This window comes from Macrotis lagotis, chromosome 1 (genome assembly GCF_037893015.1).
Source record: "Macrotis lagotis isolate mMagLag1 chromosome 1, bilby.v1.9.chrom.fasta, whole genome shotgun sequence".
Classification (NCBI taxonomy): domain Eukaryota; kingdom Metazoa; phylum Chordata; class Mammalia; order Peramelemorphia; family Peramelidae; genus Macrotis; species Macrotis lagotis.
In genome coordinates, this window is record NC_133658.1 from 103398683 (window position 1) to 103420493 (window position 21811).

General features: G+C 38.9%; 1 protein-coding gene across 28 annotated transcripts in view; it reads right to left on the minus strand.

Moving 5' to 3' along the window:
- The window catches only part of NRXN1 (neurexin 1), a 1421526-nt gene that overhangs the window by 528083 nt on the left and 871632 nt on the right, over positions 1 to 21811 (minus strand). For 4 of the 28 annotated variants that reach the window (XM_074205985.1, XM_074205975.1, XM_074205966.1 and 1 more), the window contains exon 1: positions 9629 to 9911. The exons of the other annotated variants lie outside the window; for them this stretch is intronic. In XM_074205985.1, the coding sequence (XP_074062086.1) occupies positions 9629 to 9911 (283 nt within the window). Of the gene's footprint in view, positions 1 to 9628; positions 9912 to 21811 lie in introns of those variants that run through there. 28 annotated transcript variants of the gene reach the window in all.

Below are 21811 nucleotides of genomic sequence, written 5' to 3' on the forward strand. Positions count from 1 at the left end.
AGTTTAATAATTGAATGTATTCATAAGCTTTATTCATTTAGGTGTTGGAATTTGAAATATATTATCCCATAGAAATGTTATATATGTTTGTTATGTACCATATTAGACACAAATGCTTATTTAGACACTAATGCACCACTCAGTATGTCAGAGCTTAAAGAGAGTTTAGAGATGATAAATTCCAATATCATTGTACAAATGAGAAAATCAAGTAACCTTTTATGATTATAAAACTAGTTAAGCAGTTAACCTGAGTTTTCAGTCTTGGGGTTCTGACCTCAAATCCTCTGACTTTTCCAATTTACCATGATGCTTCTTTGCTGAAGAATAATATTTTACTACAAGTTATAATACTAATGTATTAAGTAGAACTAAGGGTCATAACTATATTTAACACTTCTCTATTAGAGGGGAACCACCCTGGGAACCTGGATGTTCTAGTCTTCTGTAGTAAAACAGAGATCTTCAACATATGTGAGCAGGATATAAAGAAGTATTCAGAGGAGCTAAGGTGGAAGATCTCTGGAACAAATAGCCAGACGTTGGGATGGGTGAAGAAAGAAAGAAAAGAAATCCTAAAAAAGAGCATTAGACTTTAGATTTAGATTCACAGTTTGGCCAGAAAATTGTTCAGCTTTCAATTTCACTCTTCTATTTTGTACTAGTTCTATCTTCCTCTTTCTTTTCTACTCAATCAAAATGTGTCCTCAGGAAAATCAGTTAAAGATTTATTAAGGGCTTACTATTTTCAAGATAAGATGATGATGAAGAGGAAGAAAAAAGAAGAAAAAGAAGGAAGAAGATGAGACAGAAGAGGAGGAAGATGAAGAGGAAAACTAGAAAATAAGAAGGAAAAAGTAAAAGAAGATGATGATGATGTAAGCTAACATTTATTTACAACATTATGGTTTGCAAAGTACTTCACATACTATCTCAATTGTTCCTCACAACAACCTTGTGAGTTGTGTACCTTTATTATTCCTATTTTGTATACAAGAATACTGAGGCAGAGATAGTCAGGAACTGTGGAATAGGGAGCAAGAAAACAGACTTGGAGTCTAGAAGACCTGAGTACAAATCTTTACTCTTCTGCTTTTTAGTTTTATGACCTCAGGCAAGTCACTTAACCTCTCAGAGTCTCAGTTCTTTCATATGCAAAATGAAGGTTAGATTAAAGATTTCGAGATAAAGCACCAGCCTTGGAGTCAGGAGTACCTGGGTTCAAATCAGGTCTCAGACACTTAATAATTACCTAGCTGTGTGGCCTTGGGCAAGCCACTTAATCCCATTTGCCTTGCAAAAACCTAAAAAAAAAAGATTTCCTTCTCTTTCTAAATCTGAGATGGACTCAGGATCACACAACTAAGTCAGTGTTTGAAATAGCTGAGAGACCAAGGGAAAGGAAGCCCTGAATCTGGAGTCAGGCAAATCTGAGTTCATATCCTGCTTCAGAAATTTATTGTGACCTTGAGCAATTCACTCAACCTCTGCTTGCCTCAGTTTCCTCATCTGTAAAGTGGGGAATGATAATAGTGTCTAACTACCAAAATCATTGTGAAAATATTTGTAGAGTATTTCATAAACTTTAAAGTTCTGTGTAAATGTTAGTGGTATTAGTACTAGCTCATATTTTAAAGCCTTCAAGTCCAGTGCTCTAAGCACAAATCCATGATGATACCTTGTGTTCCCCTATAAACTTTAAGTTTAAAGAAATTTTAAGCATTAACTGGGGAAGGAGGAAGACATTATTTGGGAAGAAAATCCTTTCTAGCACTTCCATATCTATCTTGAAGAACAACATGATCAGCTACATGGTGTAGCTGAATGTAGTTTTACTTATTCATTGATCTATTCATTATTTTTTAAAATAAACATTCACTAAGCACAGATCATCATCAACCACATAGGAAACGTTGAGTGGAATACGAATCCATGTTGCCCAAATTATGGCATGCAGTTGGACATTCATCAAGCTATTACATTAATTAAAAAGTTAGGGATAGGTATTACAGAAGAACAATGAAATGGACCCAAAAATTGAATGGGAGGAAAAGAAAAAGTTAGAATTCATTGGAGTAAATAACCTCATGGGATTTCCAAATGATACTTAGCTACTAAAGCTCTTTTTAAAGCATCTTTTCATGATGATGTTGAATCATAGAACTCCATGACCTCAAAATTATAGATGTAGCAAGTGTACATGTACAACTTTTACCAAGTTGTTCAGTGCCATGGGAAGGGGAGAGGAAAGGAAGGGTGATAGAAAAATGTGTAACTAATAAATTTGCAAATGGATGCATGTTGAAAAACTACCATGGCATGTAATTGGAAAAATTAAATAAAACTTCAATTAAAAAAAATCACAGTTGTAGGTGACTCAAATGGAAATAGAAAGATGGTAGGAATAAGTTAACTACAGCACATTTCCAGTTATATGACCTAGTATACAAGACATCATCAAGTACATATCTGAATGAAAAAGGAGGGTAACTGAGCATGTGCTAAGCCTGAAAGATGGATAGCTAAAATATTGTGTGGGTATCAAAGGAACGAGATTCAGGTTACTTAGTAGAAAGTATAATAGATTTTGAAGAGATCTGGGACTATACCTTTTGCTGCTTACTAGCTTTGCAAACTTAACAGTTACTTAATTTTTGTCTCCTTCAGTTTCTTCACTAGGCTAATAATAGCACCTATCTCCCAGGGTTGTTGTAAGTATCAAATAAGATAATTTTTTTTTTGTGAAGTGATTTATAAAACTTAAAGAGCAGGATAAATGTTAGATACATATCATCATAATATACTATTATTGCTATCATCATTATCATCATCATTACTACAGTGGTATCATTTTACTATCTACTTCAGAGATTCTTTTCCTTTTTTATATATTTTTGCAAGGCAAATGGGGTTAAGTGGCTTGCCCAAGGCCACACAGCTAGGTAATTATTAAGTGTCTGAAGCTGGATTTGAACTCAGGTACTCCTAACTCCAAGGTCAGTGCTCTATCCACTGCACCACCTAGCTGCCCCCAGAGAATTTTTAGAAAAGGATTTTATAAACCTTAAAGAACAATGGAAATGAGAGCTATGATTAGTATACTGAGGACAATAAGAACAACGGAAATAGCAATCATAGATTGTAAAAGATAGTACAGCATAATGAATAGGGAGTTGCTAGTTTCATGTCCAATCTATGACATCAACAGGTTTGAAGAATCCTAGGCAGGTGAGTTATCCTTCCAGAACTCCATCTCTAAATCATAAAGCACATGCTTTAGGTAAAGCACACATGTAGGTAGAAGAAGTTTTTAGAGATTCCCTATATGAGTGAAATCATGAGATTTCATTTGGAAACAAAGTGGATCATTATAATAACAAAAGAAATAGATGGCTCAGATAGTGTCTAACTCCCACTTGGAGTCAGAAAGACCTGAGTTCAGGTCTAGCCTCAGACATTTAATAGCTGTTTGATCCTGAGTAAGTTATTTAACCTTGTTTGCCTTGGTTTCCTCAACTGTAAAAATGGGCTAGAGAAGGAAATAGCAAATAACTCCAGTATCTTTGCCAACAAAAGCCCAAATAGGGTTATGAAGTGTTAGACAAGATTGAAATGTCTGAAACAACTGGACAAAGTGAGTCTGCTAATTCTACAAACAACTAACTACTCTAAGAGAGATTTAGAAAAAGTCGTGTTGGACATAGTATTAGTAAGTTCACAGATTCCCAAAAGACAGTTAGTAGAAGAGCAAAGTATTGTCCAGGGTATGAGTTCTCCTCTATTCCCATTTCCCTAGTGGAAGGAGAGTAAAGATACTAAGATAAACTGTTTCAGTGTTCACTGCTTTAGCCTGCTTCTTAATTTCCCGAAACTCCCCTACACAATAAACTCCAGTGACTCCCTATCATCTCCAGAATCAAATGTTAAATCATTTAACATTCAAAGTCAACCTGGCTACCTCCTTCCTCTCCTGTCTGCTTATACCTTACACTGTTCCCTCATACTCTGTGATGCAGTGACATTGCTTTCTTTGATGTTCTTTGAATGAGAGATCTCACTATCCAGTCATTTTATTGGCTATTCCCCCTTACCTGAAATACTTTCCCTCTTCATTTCTGGCTCCTGGTTTCACTGTTTCTTCAGATCTCAGCTGAAAATCCCATTTTCAAAGTTATTTCTGAATCTCCTTAATGCTAGACCCTTCCCTCCTTTGATTACTCTTATGTATCCTTTATATATCCTGTTTGCTCATAATTGTTTTCATGTTACCTCTGTCATTAGACTGAGCTGCTTGAGTAGAAAGAATTTTTTTTTTGGTCTTTTTTTTTATTCCCCTTGATTAGCACAATGTATGTGCTTAATAAATATTTGACTGCCTTGCCCTTAGGGAGTTTATCATCTCAATCTCTTTGAATATTGTCATAAGATAATTTGTGTGTGTAATCATAAATATATATACATATTTCCTAAAAATGCACAATGTGGGGGGATAGGTTTTTGAGCTGAAAAGAACCTTGGTAATCATATGGGTTTTGTTTATTCATTTTTTTGCATTTAGGCTATTACTGGTAGCAAATTTAACCTTTTAAAAATAAACTATACTGATAAATTAGTTCTAGATGACTATCTACTTTGAGAGTCTGGACTGTTTCTTTGCATGTTGTACTTTCACTCAACAAGTAGTTATTTTTTGGATGATTGGCTGAATGAATGAATGAATGAGTGAATTGAATTGAGTTGAGTTGAGTTGAGTTGAATGAATGAATAGATTAAACTGAAAGACCATAGAGTGTTCATTGCATAGGAAAAGATTCTGACTTTCTCTCACAAAGGTTAACTAACTTCAAAAGAATTCAAACTCTAAATAGATACATCCCCAGGAAAATCACAACGGGGGGGATGGGTTTGGGGGGAGAGACTTATTGGGGCTTGCTTGATAAATCTGCAAAGAATCACTATTCATCTAAACTAAGTTGGGATAAAATGCTGGGAAATTCAAAATAAATCCTTTCAATGGGGAAAAAAAAGATTCTGAAAATCATCTCCCATCTCTTTCCCTTTCTTTCCACTTGCTATCACAAAAGAAGACAACCAAAAACAACTGAATGGATGGAACATTGCATTTGTTGAGATACCATCAAAAAGGTGGGATCAACTTAATCTATTAAAATTTATAACAGATGATAATTAATTCCAGAAACAACACTGAGTACAATATTAATTACTCAAATTATTACATGAAAGAACTTCTCAAAACACATTTAAAGAACCACTGGTTCTTAAGCAGGAGCTCTTTGGACTCTAGACCTGAAAGCTGAATTCTGGTCCCACCATGACTAAGATTAGCATATGATTAGTTCACACCTCTCACTTCTGGACATAAGATAATATCTATGTATTAAAGATATAAAAAATACTTTGAACTCTAGGAGGAGAAGCTTTGTGAAATTAAGATATAATTACGATTATTACATAGTTTCATTGTAGTACTATCTTCTAAATCACATTTTGACATTCTCTCCTGGGGAAAAAAGCCTTCCCATCCCCACCCCCGTTTTGCCCTGTTAACAGAAGAAGCTAATCATTAGAGTAAAATTTCCCGATTTTGCACTTCTGGGAGAGAAGAAAGGCCAGGAGTGAGCATACACTGTTGGCTTTTCCCCTTCCTCTATCTTCTGAAATAATTGAGAGGCTCTAAACTCATTTTCTAAAGTATGCAGAGGTATTTATGAAAGCCAGCTCTGAGATGAGAACCTGAGCATTACACTTACATCATTCTATTCGAGGCACATCGGGTACATATCAAAACATGCAGTGTGCTAAATCTACTGGCACTGGTCTACCCTGGCATTGCTAATGTGAAAATGTTTTAAATGACAGGCAGTCTTGATTCCAAGTGTTTCTGCTTCTGTCATTTATAATCATTCTTTTCATTATCCCCAACTCCTCTTAACTAGTACTTAGAGAAGTAATTTCTGTATGGAATATGCATAATTTACATTTGAAGCACATGCAAAAGAAAATGAAGTCTTAAAGAAGCATTTCTAATCCACTGATGTTTACCAATCAATTCTACAATCATCTATGAAGCACCCACTATGTGAAATGCACCAAGCTATGCTTTTCATCACAGTGTCTGCAATTGGGTCAGTCTCTGATACAAAGATGGAACATAATAGCCATGAGATCTTTTTGCTCCCTGCAAACTAAGTGACATGGCATGAGAGCATAAATGAAGGATGGAATGATGAGAAAATGAAGAAGAATGAGCCCGGAGAGTCAACTTTGTAGTTACCAAAACACAAAGGGATACTCAATTTTAATCCTATAAACATATTAAATATCACCTTTCTATTGATCAATTGAGTCATATTTAGAAATATCATTCTCCCTACAAACACAGATACACATGTGGATATGGGGAAAGGAGAGATGGGAAGACTGCCAGTATATCCCCAAAATATTCTGACATAACCCAATGAATAAATCCTTCTTGTTCACCTATGCACACATAGAACCTATTCATATGTTTAACGACCTCCTTTTCACTGACCGAAATCCTATCTTGGCAATTATAGCACAACCAACCATCCTCCCATTTTCACATCGAGTTCCTGGTTTTGTGGTCAAATGTTTCTTTCCTTGCTGGCCCTTTGTCTAATTAGCTTTCTTTTAGTCAGTTCACTGAGGAAGCCCATTGAGGTCCCCATCATTCATCTTCCTCATCCTCATCCTCAGGGTCCTTTTAAGAGTCTTCTCTCTTTTAATCCTATCCCCTACAGCTCATCCCATTCTTTGTGTTCCTAGATTCTTTTCCATCAAGGGTTAATTCTACCCCCACCCCCACCTTTCCAAGTCCCTGCTTTCACACATGAAAGAAGGGACAGGATGGAAGGGATTCACATTAGGTTTCTGGTGCTATGAAGCTGGTTAAAAAGAACTTGTCTCCATACTATGGATCCTTATACTTAAAACAACTCCCTCCAAGGAAATCTAAGCTTTTATTAGAACCTCTCCCCAAAGAAACAGGAAGGTCTATAGTTCAAGTGAGAAACCCAGCCCTGCCTTAATCCTTTGCTACAAGGGTTCCTTCTCAGTTTCAGAGTAGGTCAAGTCTGACTTTTGGCTGAGAAGCTAGCTGAGCTAGGAACAATATTCAGGAGGGAAAAAAATGTTCCTGAAGGCCAGCAGACGGCGTGCCTGGCAGGGGTAGTGGCTGCAGTGGGAAGGGGAAAGGAAGAGAATGGAGCATAGGTCTCTGCTGCAATGCCGCTCATCCCCCCCTTCCCCCATCCATTTTCTCCACTGCCCCAAATCTCTTGTATCAGGGTCAAGCTGCTCCTTCTTTCTCTGCTTCCTCCCTGTTCCCCTTAGGTTTACTCATCCTCTCTAGAGTCACACTGAGCCCCCAGAATAAGAAGAGTTAACATATATTGGGAATTATTAAACAAACATTTCACACTGGTAGCACTAAGCACTCCTCCCCACCACCCCACCATCATGCATACACCCATCTGGCTTACTGTACCCACACACCCACACCCTGTCTGTCCCCCCTCTACCCCTCAGGTCTCCCATGTCCCTCAGAGCTCCTACAATCTGGTTGAGAGAATGAGGGCTGCTTCCAGGTAAAGAGAAAGAAGCAGCCTTTCAGAAAACTGGGAAGTGGCAATGGGTTGAGAAAGAAGACATTTCTTACTGGACCGAATAGAAATCACCACCACTTCTTACACGGAGAACAGTAGACAAGACAAGCCTGCCCCCTGCCCCCATTCCTAGTCATTCTCAACTAAAGAGAATCCCTAAGGGAAAGTATTGAGCTTTAAGGCCAACACACTGGGAGTACATCTATTCCTAGAGACGTGTATTAGGCAGTGTAAGCTCGGTCTTTCTCCTAATAGGGAATGCAACAACTCCCCATCTGTAAAAGAGAACCTGCCCCAGTACTATGTATACCTCTAGGGAATGGAGGTTGCTTTAAGGGGTGACAGGAAAGGGCTGGAAGTAACAAGTTTCTTAAACCACAGCACTGAGACATGGGGAGAGACTCAATAACTCACTGAAACTTGAAAGGGGGCAGAGGCATGGCAAGAAGGATAAAATAATAGAAGATATATGCTAATTATTATCACTTCCATTCTGCCTCCTAAAAAAACAAACTGGTCTTCCTTTGGATGGGGGAAGGAGGAAAAGGATAGTAGAATAATCAAATCATTAAGTATTCCCTCAGCTGTAGAAAGAAGACTGGCATTATAGTCAAAGCATCTGGATTCAGATCTCAGTTCTGCTACACTACTTGTGTGACCTTGGGCAAGTCACTTCCTCTCCTCAGTTTCTTCCCCGTCACAAGAAGAGGTTGAACTAGATGGCCCATAAGGTCCATTACAGCTTTGTTGATCCCTTTCCCGCCTATCTACCACTACTTGTTAATGAGATTTGGCTAATCCGGGTAGTGGCCTTAGTAATTGAGGAATGAAGGGAGAGGCTTTTACCTGTGGGGAACAGGGAAAGCAACCCACCCCCGGGGCTCTCACCTACTCAGTAATGGCAAACCTGGCGGAAGCTTCACAAAGGAAGTTGCAGCGTGGGAGAAGATAAAGTGTGGTTGGTGTGTGCACCACGGCCCCTGGGGCTTTCTCTTTGCTAACTTGGTTCCCTTTGGGCAAGCCTCCTAACCCAGTCTGCCGGGAGCCCAAAGCTTTCACCCTCGCCCTACTCACAGCCCAGGAAGCAATTAAAACACAAACAAACAGCCTGGGGAAGTGGGCTAGAATCCTTATCCCAACAAAGTGCGGAGCATTTTCAATAGATGAGGCTTTGGGCTACAGCCTTCGGGCAGCACCACTTAGAAAAGAGCTTCGCTAGGGCTCTACAGAGGAGAGGTTGGGGTGCAGTGGGCAGTGTCACCATTTGGCCCTGGTCTGGCAGCGAGCTGCTGACACTGTGGCGGAGCCTCAGTTCCCTTAGTTTTCGAGAGGGCAAGGAGCTACATGCTGCATTTGAACCTCCTGTTGAGTGAGTCTTCGATTCTGGTTAACTTGGAAGCCACTCCAGTCTAGAATGACTTCGAAGGAAAGCCGAGGCTGGGCTCTCTCGCCTCTCGGGGCAGAGGAAGCTGGGTAACAGATCAAACGAGTGTATATAAATATCTCTCCCTATTCTTGGGGGAGGGGGCGTCGGGGAGAAGGAGGGGAGCAGCAGAAGAGGCAGGGAGAAGAGCACTGCATAGCCTTTGCCTGTTTTGACACTACCCAAGCAGCTGCTTCTGCGCCCCCAACAGAGCCCTACTCCAGATCCCGTCCCTTCCCCCATCGCCCCCAGCCCACCCTGCGACCTTTGGCAAGTGACGCTGCCCTCCGGGCATGGATGGCCAGCCTCTGGCTAGTCAGTAAAAGGGTACCCACATCCCTTCCCCACAGGATCTACATAAGGAATGCCCCTCCCACCCCCACAACGGCAGAGACACCCCCTCCCCTTCCTTTTGTCTCCAAAGGAATAAGACACACACACACACACAATCACACACACAATCACACACACACACCCCTTTTCTTGATCTCAAATCTTAGAACCTGGGGTGGGGAGCGCTTAGAGGATAACCCGAGAGAACTTGGCATCTGGAACCCACCGTGGCCGCCTCTCAAGGAAGCAGGTGACCTGTAGATAGCAATAGGCACTGAATGATGTTTGCTGCTGCCATGGAAATGGTGGATGTGGTGCGCTCCCAAACTGGAAGCCCCCCACGCCACTCCTAGGAGGCCGCTGAGGGTAAGAGGAACTATCCAGAGCAGAGCGAGGCGCCCCCCCGCGCCGCCGCCGCCGCCGCCGCCGCCGCCGCCACCGCCGCCGCCGCCGCCGCCGCCGCCGGGGGACCCCAGCCCCGAGCTGCACTTGAGCATCCTCTGGTACATGGCGAGGCGCCGGGAGAGGCGCCGCCGCAGCGGGAGGCAAACTTTGGCTACCGGGGGGAAGGGGCGGCCCAGGGTGCGGGGAGCGGGGGGGCGGGCGAAGAGGCAGCGCCTCAGACACACCGAGTGCCGGCAGCTTCACCGCACCAGGGCACCCATCCTTTCCCTTCGGACAGTCTTCTCCCGAGCCTGGAGTCCGCGGCGCATTCCTCCCAAAACAATCCGAAACATAGTCCGGGTGAAGCCAGCTTGTGTGGGACCGGTCCGGACAGGTAACCCCGGGCAAGAAAGACCACACACCCAGGGGCCGGTCCCAGCTTTCCAGGGCTCCAGGTTCTCAGGGCTCCCCAATAGTTTAGGGTGTGTGCCTGAGTGTGCGGGGTTCTGGGGGGGGGGAGGAGGAAAGGAGGATGTTAAAGAACCTCCAAGAAGTCCCCCCCTTCTAAATGACACCCATACTCCAAGAATCCACTAGGTATCCGGACGCTCGGCATTTCGCGGGCGGACAAGAGAGGCCACTTCGCCGGCCAAAGCTCCCTTAAGGGGTGAAGAAAAAAACGCATCCAATTGATCCTCCTCCTCCTCCTCCTCCTCCTCCTCCTCTTGCCTCCATTCAGCTCCGGCCGGCTCGCCCGGCTCGCCGAGGCGATCTCTGGGCAGCCTGCTCAGCGCGGGCGAGGGCTGCGAGCCTCAGACCGCTCCCGGTGCAATCTCAGTGGTCTGACTACTGGCAGGAATAGCCGCCGATGGTTTCCGACAGAAGAGTGCACCCTTCTGAAAGAAGTAGGGAGGGAAGAGGCAGAGAGACAGAGAGCGGGAGAGAGAGAGCGAGCGAGAGAGAGAAGAACCAGAAGAAGAAGAAAAAGCACACACGCGCGCACACACGCGCACACACACTCTCTCTCTCACACACGCTTGCAAAGAGAAGGGGCTCTATGCAAATCTGCAGTCTCCAAACAGCAAATCACCGAAGCTCGGATGCAATGCAGAGGACGAGCCTATGTTAAAGAGGGAGGCTGAGTCTAGCTGCCCACAAAAATCGCCCAGATTTCCCTCGGACTCTAATTCTCTCCATATCAAAGGGACACGTGTACACCGTTAGGAGGAACACCTTAAAAAGCACCCTGCCTCTTCTGCAGGTGATTTCTTCTTCCAAATGAAGGCGGTAAAAGGCCCTCTTCCCCTACCTCGCTGGTTCAGATGTACCACTGTCTTGAGAGCTCACTCACATCTTAAAAAAGGAACGAATTCCGCTCTTTTTATTGGAGGAAACTTGTTCCACCAGGTGTTCAAACCCAATCTGCTAAATATGGCTTGACACTATCTACTCAAGCATCAGTTTTGATGATCTGGTAATTACACACATTACTCATAACAAAGAGTTCTCGTTACCACTGATAATCTTGAGCCACAGTATCATAGCTCATATAAAGCAATAAAAAAATGCATAGTAAAATAGAGGATAAGTGAATTTGGCTCTAAACAATCGGGAGGGGAGGGGATGAGAGAAATAGAAATAAAGGTAGGGTGGAAACAAACATTCAAAATGAGCTCCCCTTGAACAGTTCACAACTAGCTTGCTATTGTATGGGGGGGGGTGCTTATTTTTTGCTCCAGGTCATAATAAGAGATGGCATCCAGGGGATGCTAAGACTTAAATATTCCACTCCTCGATAAAACAGGAAATTTACCATCTAAATGATCAATTATTGAAAGAAAAAAGTAGCATCTTGAGATATAATTAAACTTGGGAGTAAAAAAGACCTGGGTTTTTTTGGCATCCCCTTGTTACCACTCACTAGCTGTTTAACCCTGAGCATAAAGACAGTATTTTTAAACCTCAATCCTTTTATCAGAGAAATGGGCATAATTCTTACACTTCCCACCAGCCAAGGTTACTACTGTAACAGGTAAATGAGATAATTATGTGAGATTACCTGTAAGGATGATGAAGATGGTGGCTCAAAAACAGTGAAAAAGTCAAAGAATTATTACCCTAAATTTATCATTCTAAATCTAGATTTGCATGATTAAGGGTATTGAATGGATTTATTTTCAAGAAAAGTTGGTTCATAATTTCATTAGAAGGAAGGAATAATTAACAAAAATATAGGCTAATACTGGATACAGTAAAGAATTTCAATATACATTGACTGATGATGGTTATAAGTGTCCCCATGGTTTGATTTATTTTAAAGACCTCTTGTAAAAATAAATGAAAATAGCCTGATTATTAATTATCTGTATATGTAATATTTCCTCACACACTTATCCTAAAGTTCAATTCAAACAGATGCTTGCTGTATTTAATTGAATAAACTCCAATTTTAAACAATATAAAACATATCCTGAAAAATAAATAATAAAATTCTTTCCTAAAAAAATGAATCAACTCAATCAGTAATCTAAATATTAATTTGTTGTTGGATATAATTCTTCTTTGAACCTAGGAAAATTTGTGGGGAAGCTGAATGACTTCAATGCATTTGGGAAATATGTATCATTACTAATTTTGAAGGAGACATGTCAACTCTACAACTGCTGTGCATTTAGGTAATTTCTAGGCCACACACACCTACATCTATAAAAACTCTTTTTTTTATATAGTCTTTCCTTAAAGATCTCCTTCAGTTTCAAGATTTCTGTAGTAATAACTCCAAAAATCATGATTTTTTCCCCAATCTGTATCTCTTCTGAACTCCTATTCAATCGTTCCAACCCCTTCTTACCATTTTCTTCCCTGAAACCACATGGATAAAGATGTGGTTATGATAGCCATGGAACCACAAGAATAACAAACATGAATAACTGAAATAGAACTTTAAGCCTTACAAAGTATAATCTTCAAAACAACCATTTGAGATAGGCAATTCGAATATTATCCTCATTTTTCAGATGAACAAACTGACATTTCAAAGAGCTCATGACTTGCCAAAGATCAAATAGAAAATATTGTAAAAAAAGACTCAAACCCAAATCTAATGACCTGAGGACTACTACAGGAGTTCTGCCTTACACCATATTGATTTTGAAGCAAGAAAGCTTCTTTTAAATATTGTAACACACACACACACACACACACACACACACACACAAATATATTTACACTCTGGTCCGTCATTCTTAGATAACATCTAATTTCTATCTGTGATATTTGTAAGATCTTATTGGACATGTCTTCCTCATGAAAGAATTGATTGAACTGACATATGCTTATGGACTAGTCCTATAAATTGTTCATGGAAATGTATGTGGTAGGCAAATAGGCATTCTTCATTAATTTGATTTTTCCTGTGTGAACAGCTAAACTCTTGACTGCTTATGGAGTTTATTTACTGGGATTTTACAGTTTCTAGGGTTTGGTAAAACTCCCATCAAATTTTCCCATGTCTCACCATGTCATGGAGGTGACCTTGTATTTTCAAAGGCTATGCCATCAGCTAGAAGATTCTATCATGCTAGAAAAGCTTTGAGTATGATCCTACAATCACACTGAGTCTGCAAGGACTAAATCAGCAAATATAGGCTGGCTACCTGGTGACTAAATCTTTAGGATGACAACCATGAAACAAATTGAAAGTTCTTTAGTTTATTATTTTAAAGCAGTAAGAGACTTATAAAGGAGAAAAAAGAGAGTGAAATAGAAGAAAGGTTGTAGGTTCAAAGTTCTTCTTTCCAAGTCTCTCATTTTATAGTGTGGTATGATAAGAGCACAAAGGCCTTGGGTGACTTTGGGCAAGTTGCAGAACCTCTGGGAATTGGTTTCCATGTCTATCAAGTGAAGATAATGACATCTCCCCTACTCTTTACAATCATAGATTTTGAAAATTGGAAGAGACCTCAGAAATCATTTTACTCAATTCATAACTGAATCACTTTTACAAAATCTCTAGCAAGCAGTCACCAGTCTCTGCTTGGACACCTCTAAAAGAACAGGGAGTTATTACCACTTGAATAAGTCCATTCCATTTTTAGATAGCTCTAATTGTTAAGATGATTCTTGCCACCCCAATATACTGAAACAAAACCTATCTTTCTGACTTGATCTGCTCTCTCCATTCACATGGGAGGTAGAATTCCTCATCAAAAACCCTTCAAATACTTCAAAATATCTATTATGTGCCCCATGAGTCTTCTCTTCACCAGGCTAAATGGCCATTCCTCATATGACCTGATTTCCAGTCCCTTTTCTATCCTATTTATCTTCTTAAAATGTGGTACTTGGACCTGAAAAAAGCGGTCTGTCAAGAAAGAGGATAATTCAGCTAACCCATCACCATCCTTGTCCTGGACTTTTATGAACAACTTCAGATCCTACCATTTTTTTTGGCAGCCTTATCACAATCTATCAAGAGGCACTAATTAAATAGTATCAATCAATCAACATGGCTTTATGAAATACATAATATGTATCCCTAGCCCTAGGCACTTGGGGATACAAATATATATACCAGGTTGGTGTATAATGAATTTGCAGTCTATTTTTCCTAGCAATCTTTTTTTATGACTTGTTATGTCACATCTTCCCTATTCTAACTTTGTGCAGTTTATTTTTTTTACCCAAATCAAGGACTTTACATAATTATTAAACTTCATTAAAGAAAATTATGACTCTGGACTTGTCAAAAGATCTAGGTTCAAATCCTAGCTGTCTTACTCACTGACTAAGTAACTTTAATAATTAACAGTTATAATTAGAATTTATAGAGTGCTTTAAGATTTATGAGGCAGTTCCCAAATTTTATCTCATGTAATTTTCACAACAGTCTGTGAAGTTGGTATTATTATTAGCCCCATTTTACAGATGAGGAAACTGAGGCAGACAGAAGTTAAATTGTCATGGAATAGAGTAGAAGTGTTTAAGGCATAATTTGAACCTGGTACTTTCTTATTACAAATCTAACATTGTATTCACTGCATCATCTGGCTGTCTAGCTGACTTAAAGTCAATCATTTCAGCATTTGGGGACCTCCTATCTTTCAGCTGTAACAAAAGATGATTTCTAAGATCTCTTTCAGCTCAAACAATCTGTGATCCTAGTTTGAATCTTATTATTGCCATTTATGACCTTGGGCAGAGATTTCACTTCTTTATATATTTTAAATGGGAATTTTAAGTCTTGTACTACTAGAATTTGTTTTTAGAAACAAATCAGCTGATTTATATAAATCACTTTGTATACTACAGCTTACATATATGTCATAATAGTAATTAAGGTTATTACTATTGTTGTTAGTTATTTTCCCAATTCAATGAAAATTGATTAAATATTCACTCTGTGCAAGGTAGCTATGGGTTCTGGAATTTAAAGATAAGAGTCAAAAACAAAACAGTTCTTGTCTTCAGGGAACTTACATCCCACTGGGAAGGAGTATGGTATATGCATTGGTAAGTATAAAACAGGAAAGGAAATAAAGGAACTTGGCTAAAAGATCAACGAGGAGGGAGAAAATATCAACCAGTGAGGGGAGAAGGGAAAGTGTGTTGAAAGGAAGTCCTCACTTAAGATGGGTCTTGATGAAAGAGAGAGCATCCGAAAGGTAGAGATAATGATAGCATGTATTTTAAATCTAAGGGAGAACTTAAAAGAAGATAAACAGGTAAAAATGTCCAATGACTATGGAGGATAGTTCCTAATGGATAGAAAACAGAGTGCTCAGTTAGTTCAGTTAGTCTTTTTTTTTTTCAGTTGTGTCTGCCTCTTTGGGACTCCATTTGGGTTTTCTTAGCAGAGATACTGAAGTAGTTTGCCATTTCCTTCTCATTTTACAGATGAGGAAACTGAGGCAAACAGGGTGAGCCTAGGTTTTCACAGCAAATAACTGTTGGAAGTTGGATTTGAACTCAAGTTATCTGACTCCAGGTCCAGCATACTATCTACTGGGACACCTAAGTTCCTCAACATAGATTGAATAAAGAGAAAACTAATCTCAGAAAAGTAAGTCATATTTTTACATTATTTCAGGAACCTTGTATTTTTTTTTCTATATACAATCATTACAAGATTTTATTTAAGCAAGTAGTATCATAAGAAATAAGAATTTCAATCACAACACAATCCCAATTTAAAACCTGAACATATGCTAATCACATACAATCTTGCAATATCTTCTTACTGGTTCATGTATGTTAATCTTATCTCCAAAACGAGCCTGTAAATTCCAGCAGCCAGGGATAATGACTTCTTTTGTATTTCTCCTGGTGGCAGGAACTACGATGAACCCAAAGTAGACACTCATCATACATATCCCTCCCTTTGTTAGGAAGGAAAGATTATTTGGAAACCAGAAGGCTGAATCATTAGAAAGAAGACGAGTTGAATGTGGAAAAGAATTGTGAGGGAAATCAAGTATGAGAAGTTATGGCATCCAGGAAAAAGTGTGGAAAGAAAGAAGAAAGAAAATATAAGGAAAGGAAGAAGGCAAAGGGAATTGGTGGGAAGAAGAGAGAATAAATGGAGAGACAAAAGAGGACAAGTCATCTTTAATTATTTTTTTGTGCGTGTTCTCTCCAAACCAACCCTACTGTCTCAAGAAACAGGATGGCTGTCAGACAGACACTTCCAACCTTTTCATGTTTTTCTTAAGCTTAATTGGGAATCCTTACAGCTCAGTGCTAAGCTTTTTAAATAGAAAAGTAGGCATTAAAAGCAGCAGAGGGGAAGCATTATTAAAACCCACAGGCAGCACCAAATTTTTTAAAATTAAAAATGAAGAAGGTGTCAGAATTACATTTTGTATTTCTACTGGTGTCAGCATAATGGGGGGAAAAAGCCTAAGCAAGTTCAAGGTGTCTGTATACTTTGACTTTTGAGATGGGAGGGAAGGAATGCCTCAGAAGTAGATATTTAGGGGCCTATGGAGTTCAGCAAATCTGGAATCTGGAATATGGGTGGACCCCAGGGGTATCTATCCTTAGAGAGAAGGAGGGGGATCTTAAAAATAAAGTCTTATAAAGAACTTTGAAGGACTTGAGAGTTTTGATCTACACAATGATTCTGAGGTTCCATGATGAAACTTTCTTGATGTACTTCTGATGAAATCAGATTACAAGATATACAAATTACAGACACACACACACACACACACACAAACACACACAAACACACACATACAAAGACATTTGTAAATAGACAATACCGAAGTAAGTTTTGCTTGACTATGTATATTTGCTACAAGGGACTTTAATGATTTTTCAAGTGTAGGGGAAGTATGTGGAAGGGGTAGAACAATAGATGTTTTTTTGAAAATAGATTTTTTAATGGAAAACTTATATATACTTACACACACACACACACACACACACATACACAGACACATCTAGAATCCATTTAGACAGAGTTGTATGATCTCCTTTAGAAATATTCTTCGGTCAATTTCTTTCCTATCATTTTCCTATTTCCCTCATTTTCTAGTCCCAATCTAGTAATTACTAGTCTCACAACTGAGGTTGTTCAGCAATAACAGACCTATACTTGTATTCCAAATGTAAAGCCTCCAGTATGTTTTACATCTGATCTCCTATATTGTTGGGGGATCCAGGTAGCTTCAATGGATAGAGTGCAGTGCAGACCCTAAAGTTAGGAGTACCTGAATTCACATCTGGCCTCAGACACTTATTAACTGTGTGATCCTGGACAAGTCATTTAATCCTGTTTAATTTCCTCATCTGTAAAATGAGCTAGAGAAGAAAATGGCAAACTATTTCAATATCTTTGCCAAGAAAATCCCAAATGGGACCATGAAGAGATGGAAGAGACTAAATCGACAAAATAACAACCACCACATTGCATAATTTATCTAAAAGATGAAAATTGAGTTCCAGTGAAAAAAGAAATTCATTCCTTAAAAGGATAGAAGCACAGAAGAGAGAGAGTTGGGCATGGATTCAGGAAAAATTGAATTCATATCTGGTTTTTGACACATTAAGAGCTGTGTGACCCTGGGGCAAGTCACTAAAACCTCTGCCTGCTTCAGTTTCCTCAACTATAAAATGGGCATAAAAACAATAGCTGACTCTCAGAGTAGTTGTGAGAATCAAATGACATAATATTTATAAAACAAAGTAAAATAGGACCTGGCAAATAGAAGGCAATTAATAAATATTTATTCCCTTTCCCCTCCTCCCCTCCCCTCCCCAATTCCTTTTAGAAGAAAGCAAGAGTTAATACCCTCATCAGTCAGACTTTAACAAAGTATGAGCTTTGTGGGTTTTAGGTCTGAAATTTAATTTGTTTTTACATTTTATCCAATATTGTGAGACTAATCATTATGAGCTGTAAAATAACACATTCCCACCCCTCTACCCCACCTCATATGCTTAGCTAAAAATTGCAAAATGATATGTGAGGGTTTTGTTGTTTGTTGTAGTTGGTTTTTGGTTTGTTTGTTTTCACTTTTTTTTTATTAGAGTGTTGGCAAATTTGGTTTGAGAAAAAAAGTTCTGATAGTATCAAAATCTAGTTTGCTCCCCTTACTTCCCAATTAGTTTGAATTGTTGATATTCTGTTTGACCTAGGGACAATAAACCAACAAGTTTTCTTAGTTGTTTTCTTTTCTTGAATACTTGTCTTTCATAAAATTTGATGATTGAAATGAAATTGAACTATTTCCAGTCTTTTACCTTTTGGTATTAAGTTCCAGTTTGGGACCTCAAGGCAACATTCTATAAATTTGTGCATTTCTTTTTAATCTAGTAGTTTTCCCAGTCAGCTTTCACTAAAATCCCAAACTTCTTGTTAACCATTAAAGAGATGGGTTATATAATTCAAACAAACTCACTTATAAAAGGGGATAAAGGGAATGGGAGGATGCAAAGGGGTCCTAGAATAAAAGCGTGGCAAGTCCTATTCTAAATATAAAATTAAACTAATCTAGATTTCTGTTCCTTAGAAGATGAAAGAGAAAGGGAAACAACCATTCATGGAGCATTATCATGGTGGGAAGGAGATGCTCCTTTTGTGAACCCCTAAAATCATAATTTGGAAAGTAGCAGTCCTGTATATGACTTCTTCCTCATTGAACACCTTCACCTATGTTGAAATGTCTGTTTTGGTTAGCTGATCAAATAGGGTTGTGGGCCTTACCCGTATTCTTCACCTCTTACATCTAGGCCATGATCAAACCTTATTTTGGGCATGTAACAGTCTCTCACTTTGACCCTATTTTTCCATTTGAACTACAAAAACATCTGGACCAGGCTCTGGTAAGTCTAGCCTAAATCACCAGGCTCTCCATTGTCATTCTCTTACTGTTTAAGTGATTGTATAAGAGTATCAGGTTACAAGCATGATAGCAATCCCCTTCAAATTCTCAATTCCCAATCAATTCAAGAATAGGTTCACCTCTATTCACTCCACTGCTACCTGGCTTCATCTACCATCACACAACTCAAACTTAACACTCTTACCTTTGCGTTTCTTTGTCATATCTTCTCTACTGTGATCCTTGACATTTCAAACTCGGATCTTTTTCCTCAAATAAGTCCTCCTCTCATTAGACCAGAAGAACCTATTTCCTTTTCTCTCATCAAAATTTTAATACAAGGTTGGTACTTTAACTTCTTATTCCATATGGTGGAAAAGCCATTCTGGATATGTGAAAACATTCTCTAACAAGTACATCATAGCCAGTCTATGAATCACTAGAGTTAATGGATATGACTTGAGACTTGAAGAAAGATTTAGTGATTTGCCCAAGTGAAGAAAGATAATTAGGAGAAAAGATTTGAATCCAAGCTTTATCAAACATAGATAGTTATCTATCATTATACTACACTGTCTCTAACAAGATTATTATATAAATTATTAATAGTATTCCTAGCCTTATCATTCTCCTTGTGTCTCCTTACTATCATATAATTGTACCCTATACCTATCCCTGACATATTTTAAGGTCATTTAAGCCAGAGACTACAATAAATCAAAATTCTAAACACCCCCAAATCATTTTATACATAGCCAGAAGATAATGTATAATACCACCATTTAAAAAAAAAAAAAAAGGACCAATGGTGTATTGTTCCTGTGCCCAAGGAGGGATTTTCATTTGCTGGCAGAGGAAAAAAAAAGTAACTTAGTATCCTAGTGGAACCTAATTAATCACAGAATTTGAGAATAGGAAGGGGCCTCAAAGGCCATCTAGTTCAATTTATACATGAAAGGAATCGATACCATAACATACCTGTTAGGTGTAACTCCACTTGAAGACCTCCAAGGAGGACAAATATACCTATTCTCCTAGGAGCCCATTCCACTTTTGGACAACTCTATATTTGCGAGAAAGTTTTTCCTGATATCAAACTTAAATACTTCTTTTTATCACTTCTGCCAATTTTAGCACTGGTTGGAAACCCATTGGTGGTCAAACAGAACAAATTGAATCCTTTCTTGAAGTTAGGGAGCAGGCTACACCCCAAACTACTACCCCTAGTCTTCTCTTCTTCAAGCTAAACATACCCAGTTCCTTCAATCAATTTTAACACCTTATGGGTTTAAGGACTTTAATCATCCTGGTTATAGAATGATAGTGAAGGATGGTGGGATTATCACCTTGCTAATTCTGGAAGCTTTTCTTTTGATGCATCCTAAGATTAAATTTCTTTGCAATTCTTTTCATTTAACTGCTGAGATATTGAGATTTCAGGTAAATAAAACCCCCTAGACCTTTCTCAGAATACCTGTTCTCTAACATATTTATGAAATCGATTTTTTTTTTGGTATCAAAGTAGAAGACTTTATTTTTATCCCTATTGAATCCCATAGAATTAGATTCAGCCCATTGTTTTAGCCTTTCAAGATCCCTTTGTATCCTGATTCTGTCTTTCACTGTTAGTGATCCCTCCCAGCTTTGTGTCTTCGGCAAATGTGATGAGCATGCCATATGGCTTTATCCAAGTCACTGATAAAAATGCTTGATTTAACAGCCCAGAATCAAGCAGATTCTTGGAATAAATCATCATACATCTTCTGCCACACTCATGCTGAACCATTAGCAACTACTTTTTGAGTCAGGTCATCCAACTAGGTCTGAATTTATCCAAGAATTATTTTCTCATCTACATTGCTTCACTTCTTCCATAGGAATAGTGACAGATACTATTTGCTTTTCTAAAACCTAGATAAACTTTTATCCACAACATTTAGCTCTTCCACTAAGTTTACTATTCTTATCTTAAGGGGAGATTCAGTTAGCTTGGTTAAAGCCACAAAGACTTTTTATAATCCCTGTTTCTAGGCATCTTTAAAGTTGCATTCTTGAATTTTCACAAGAATAGAAGTTGATTGGTCTAGAGTTTGTAGATTCTTTTTTCATTCTGATATTTACCCTTTTTAGATCTCATGATGGCTCTTCTATTTTCTATGTTCTTTCAGATATCACTGACAGTGACTCCGAAATCCATTTGTCAGTAATTCCAGGCATCCAAGATAGACAACAAAATCAGACACCCCCCCCCCCCCCCCCTTTCCCCTTCCAGGTCCTGAAGAGCCTGTTTCCAAATAAACCAACATCAGTTACAGGGAAGATAGAAGTCAGAAATTGGAATATAAACTTGTTGAATTGAACAGTGATATTTTTGAAGTATTTTGTGTCTGGTGCCATCATTCAAGATAGTAGGGAGTTTCTCTCTCTCTTTCTTTCCTTTTTTCTTTTTTTAGATTTTTCAAGGCAATGGGGTTAAGTGGCTTGCCCAAGGCCACATGGCTAAGTAATTATTAAATGTCTGAGGTCGGATTTGAACCCAGGTACTCCTGACTCCAAGACCGGTGCTCTATTCACTGCGCCACCTAACCGCCCCCTTTCTTTCTTTCTTTCTTTCTTTCTTTCTTTCTTTCTTTCTTTCTTTCTTTCTTTCTTTCTTTCTTTCTTTCCTTCTTTCTTTCCTTCCTTCCTTCCTTCCTTCC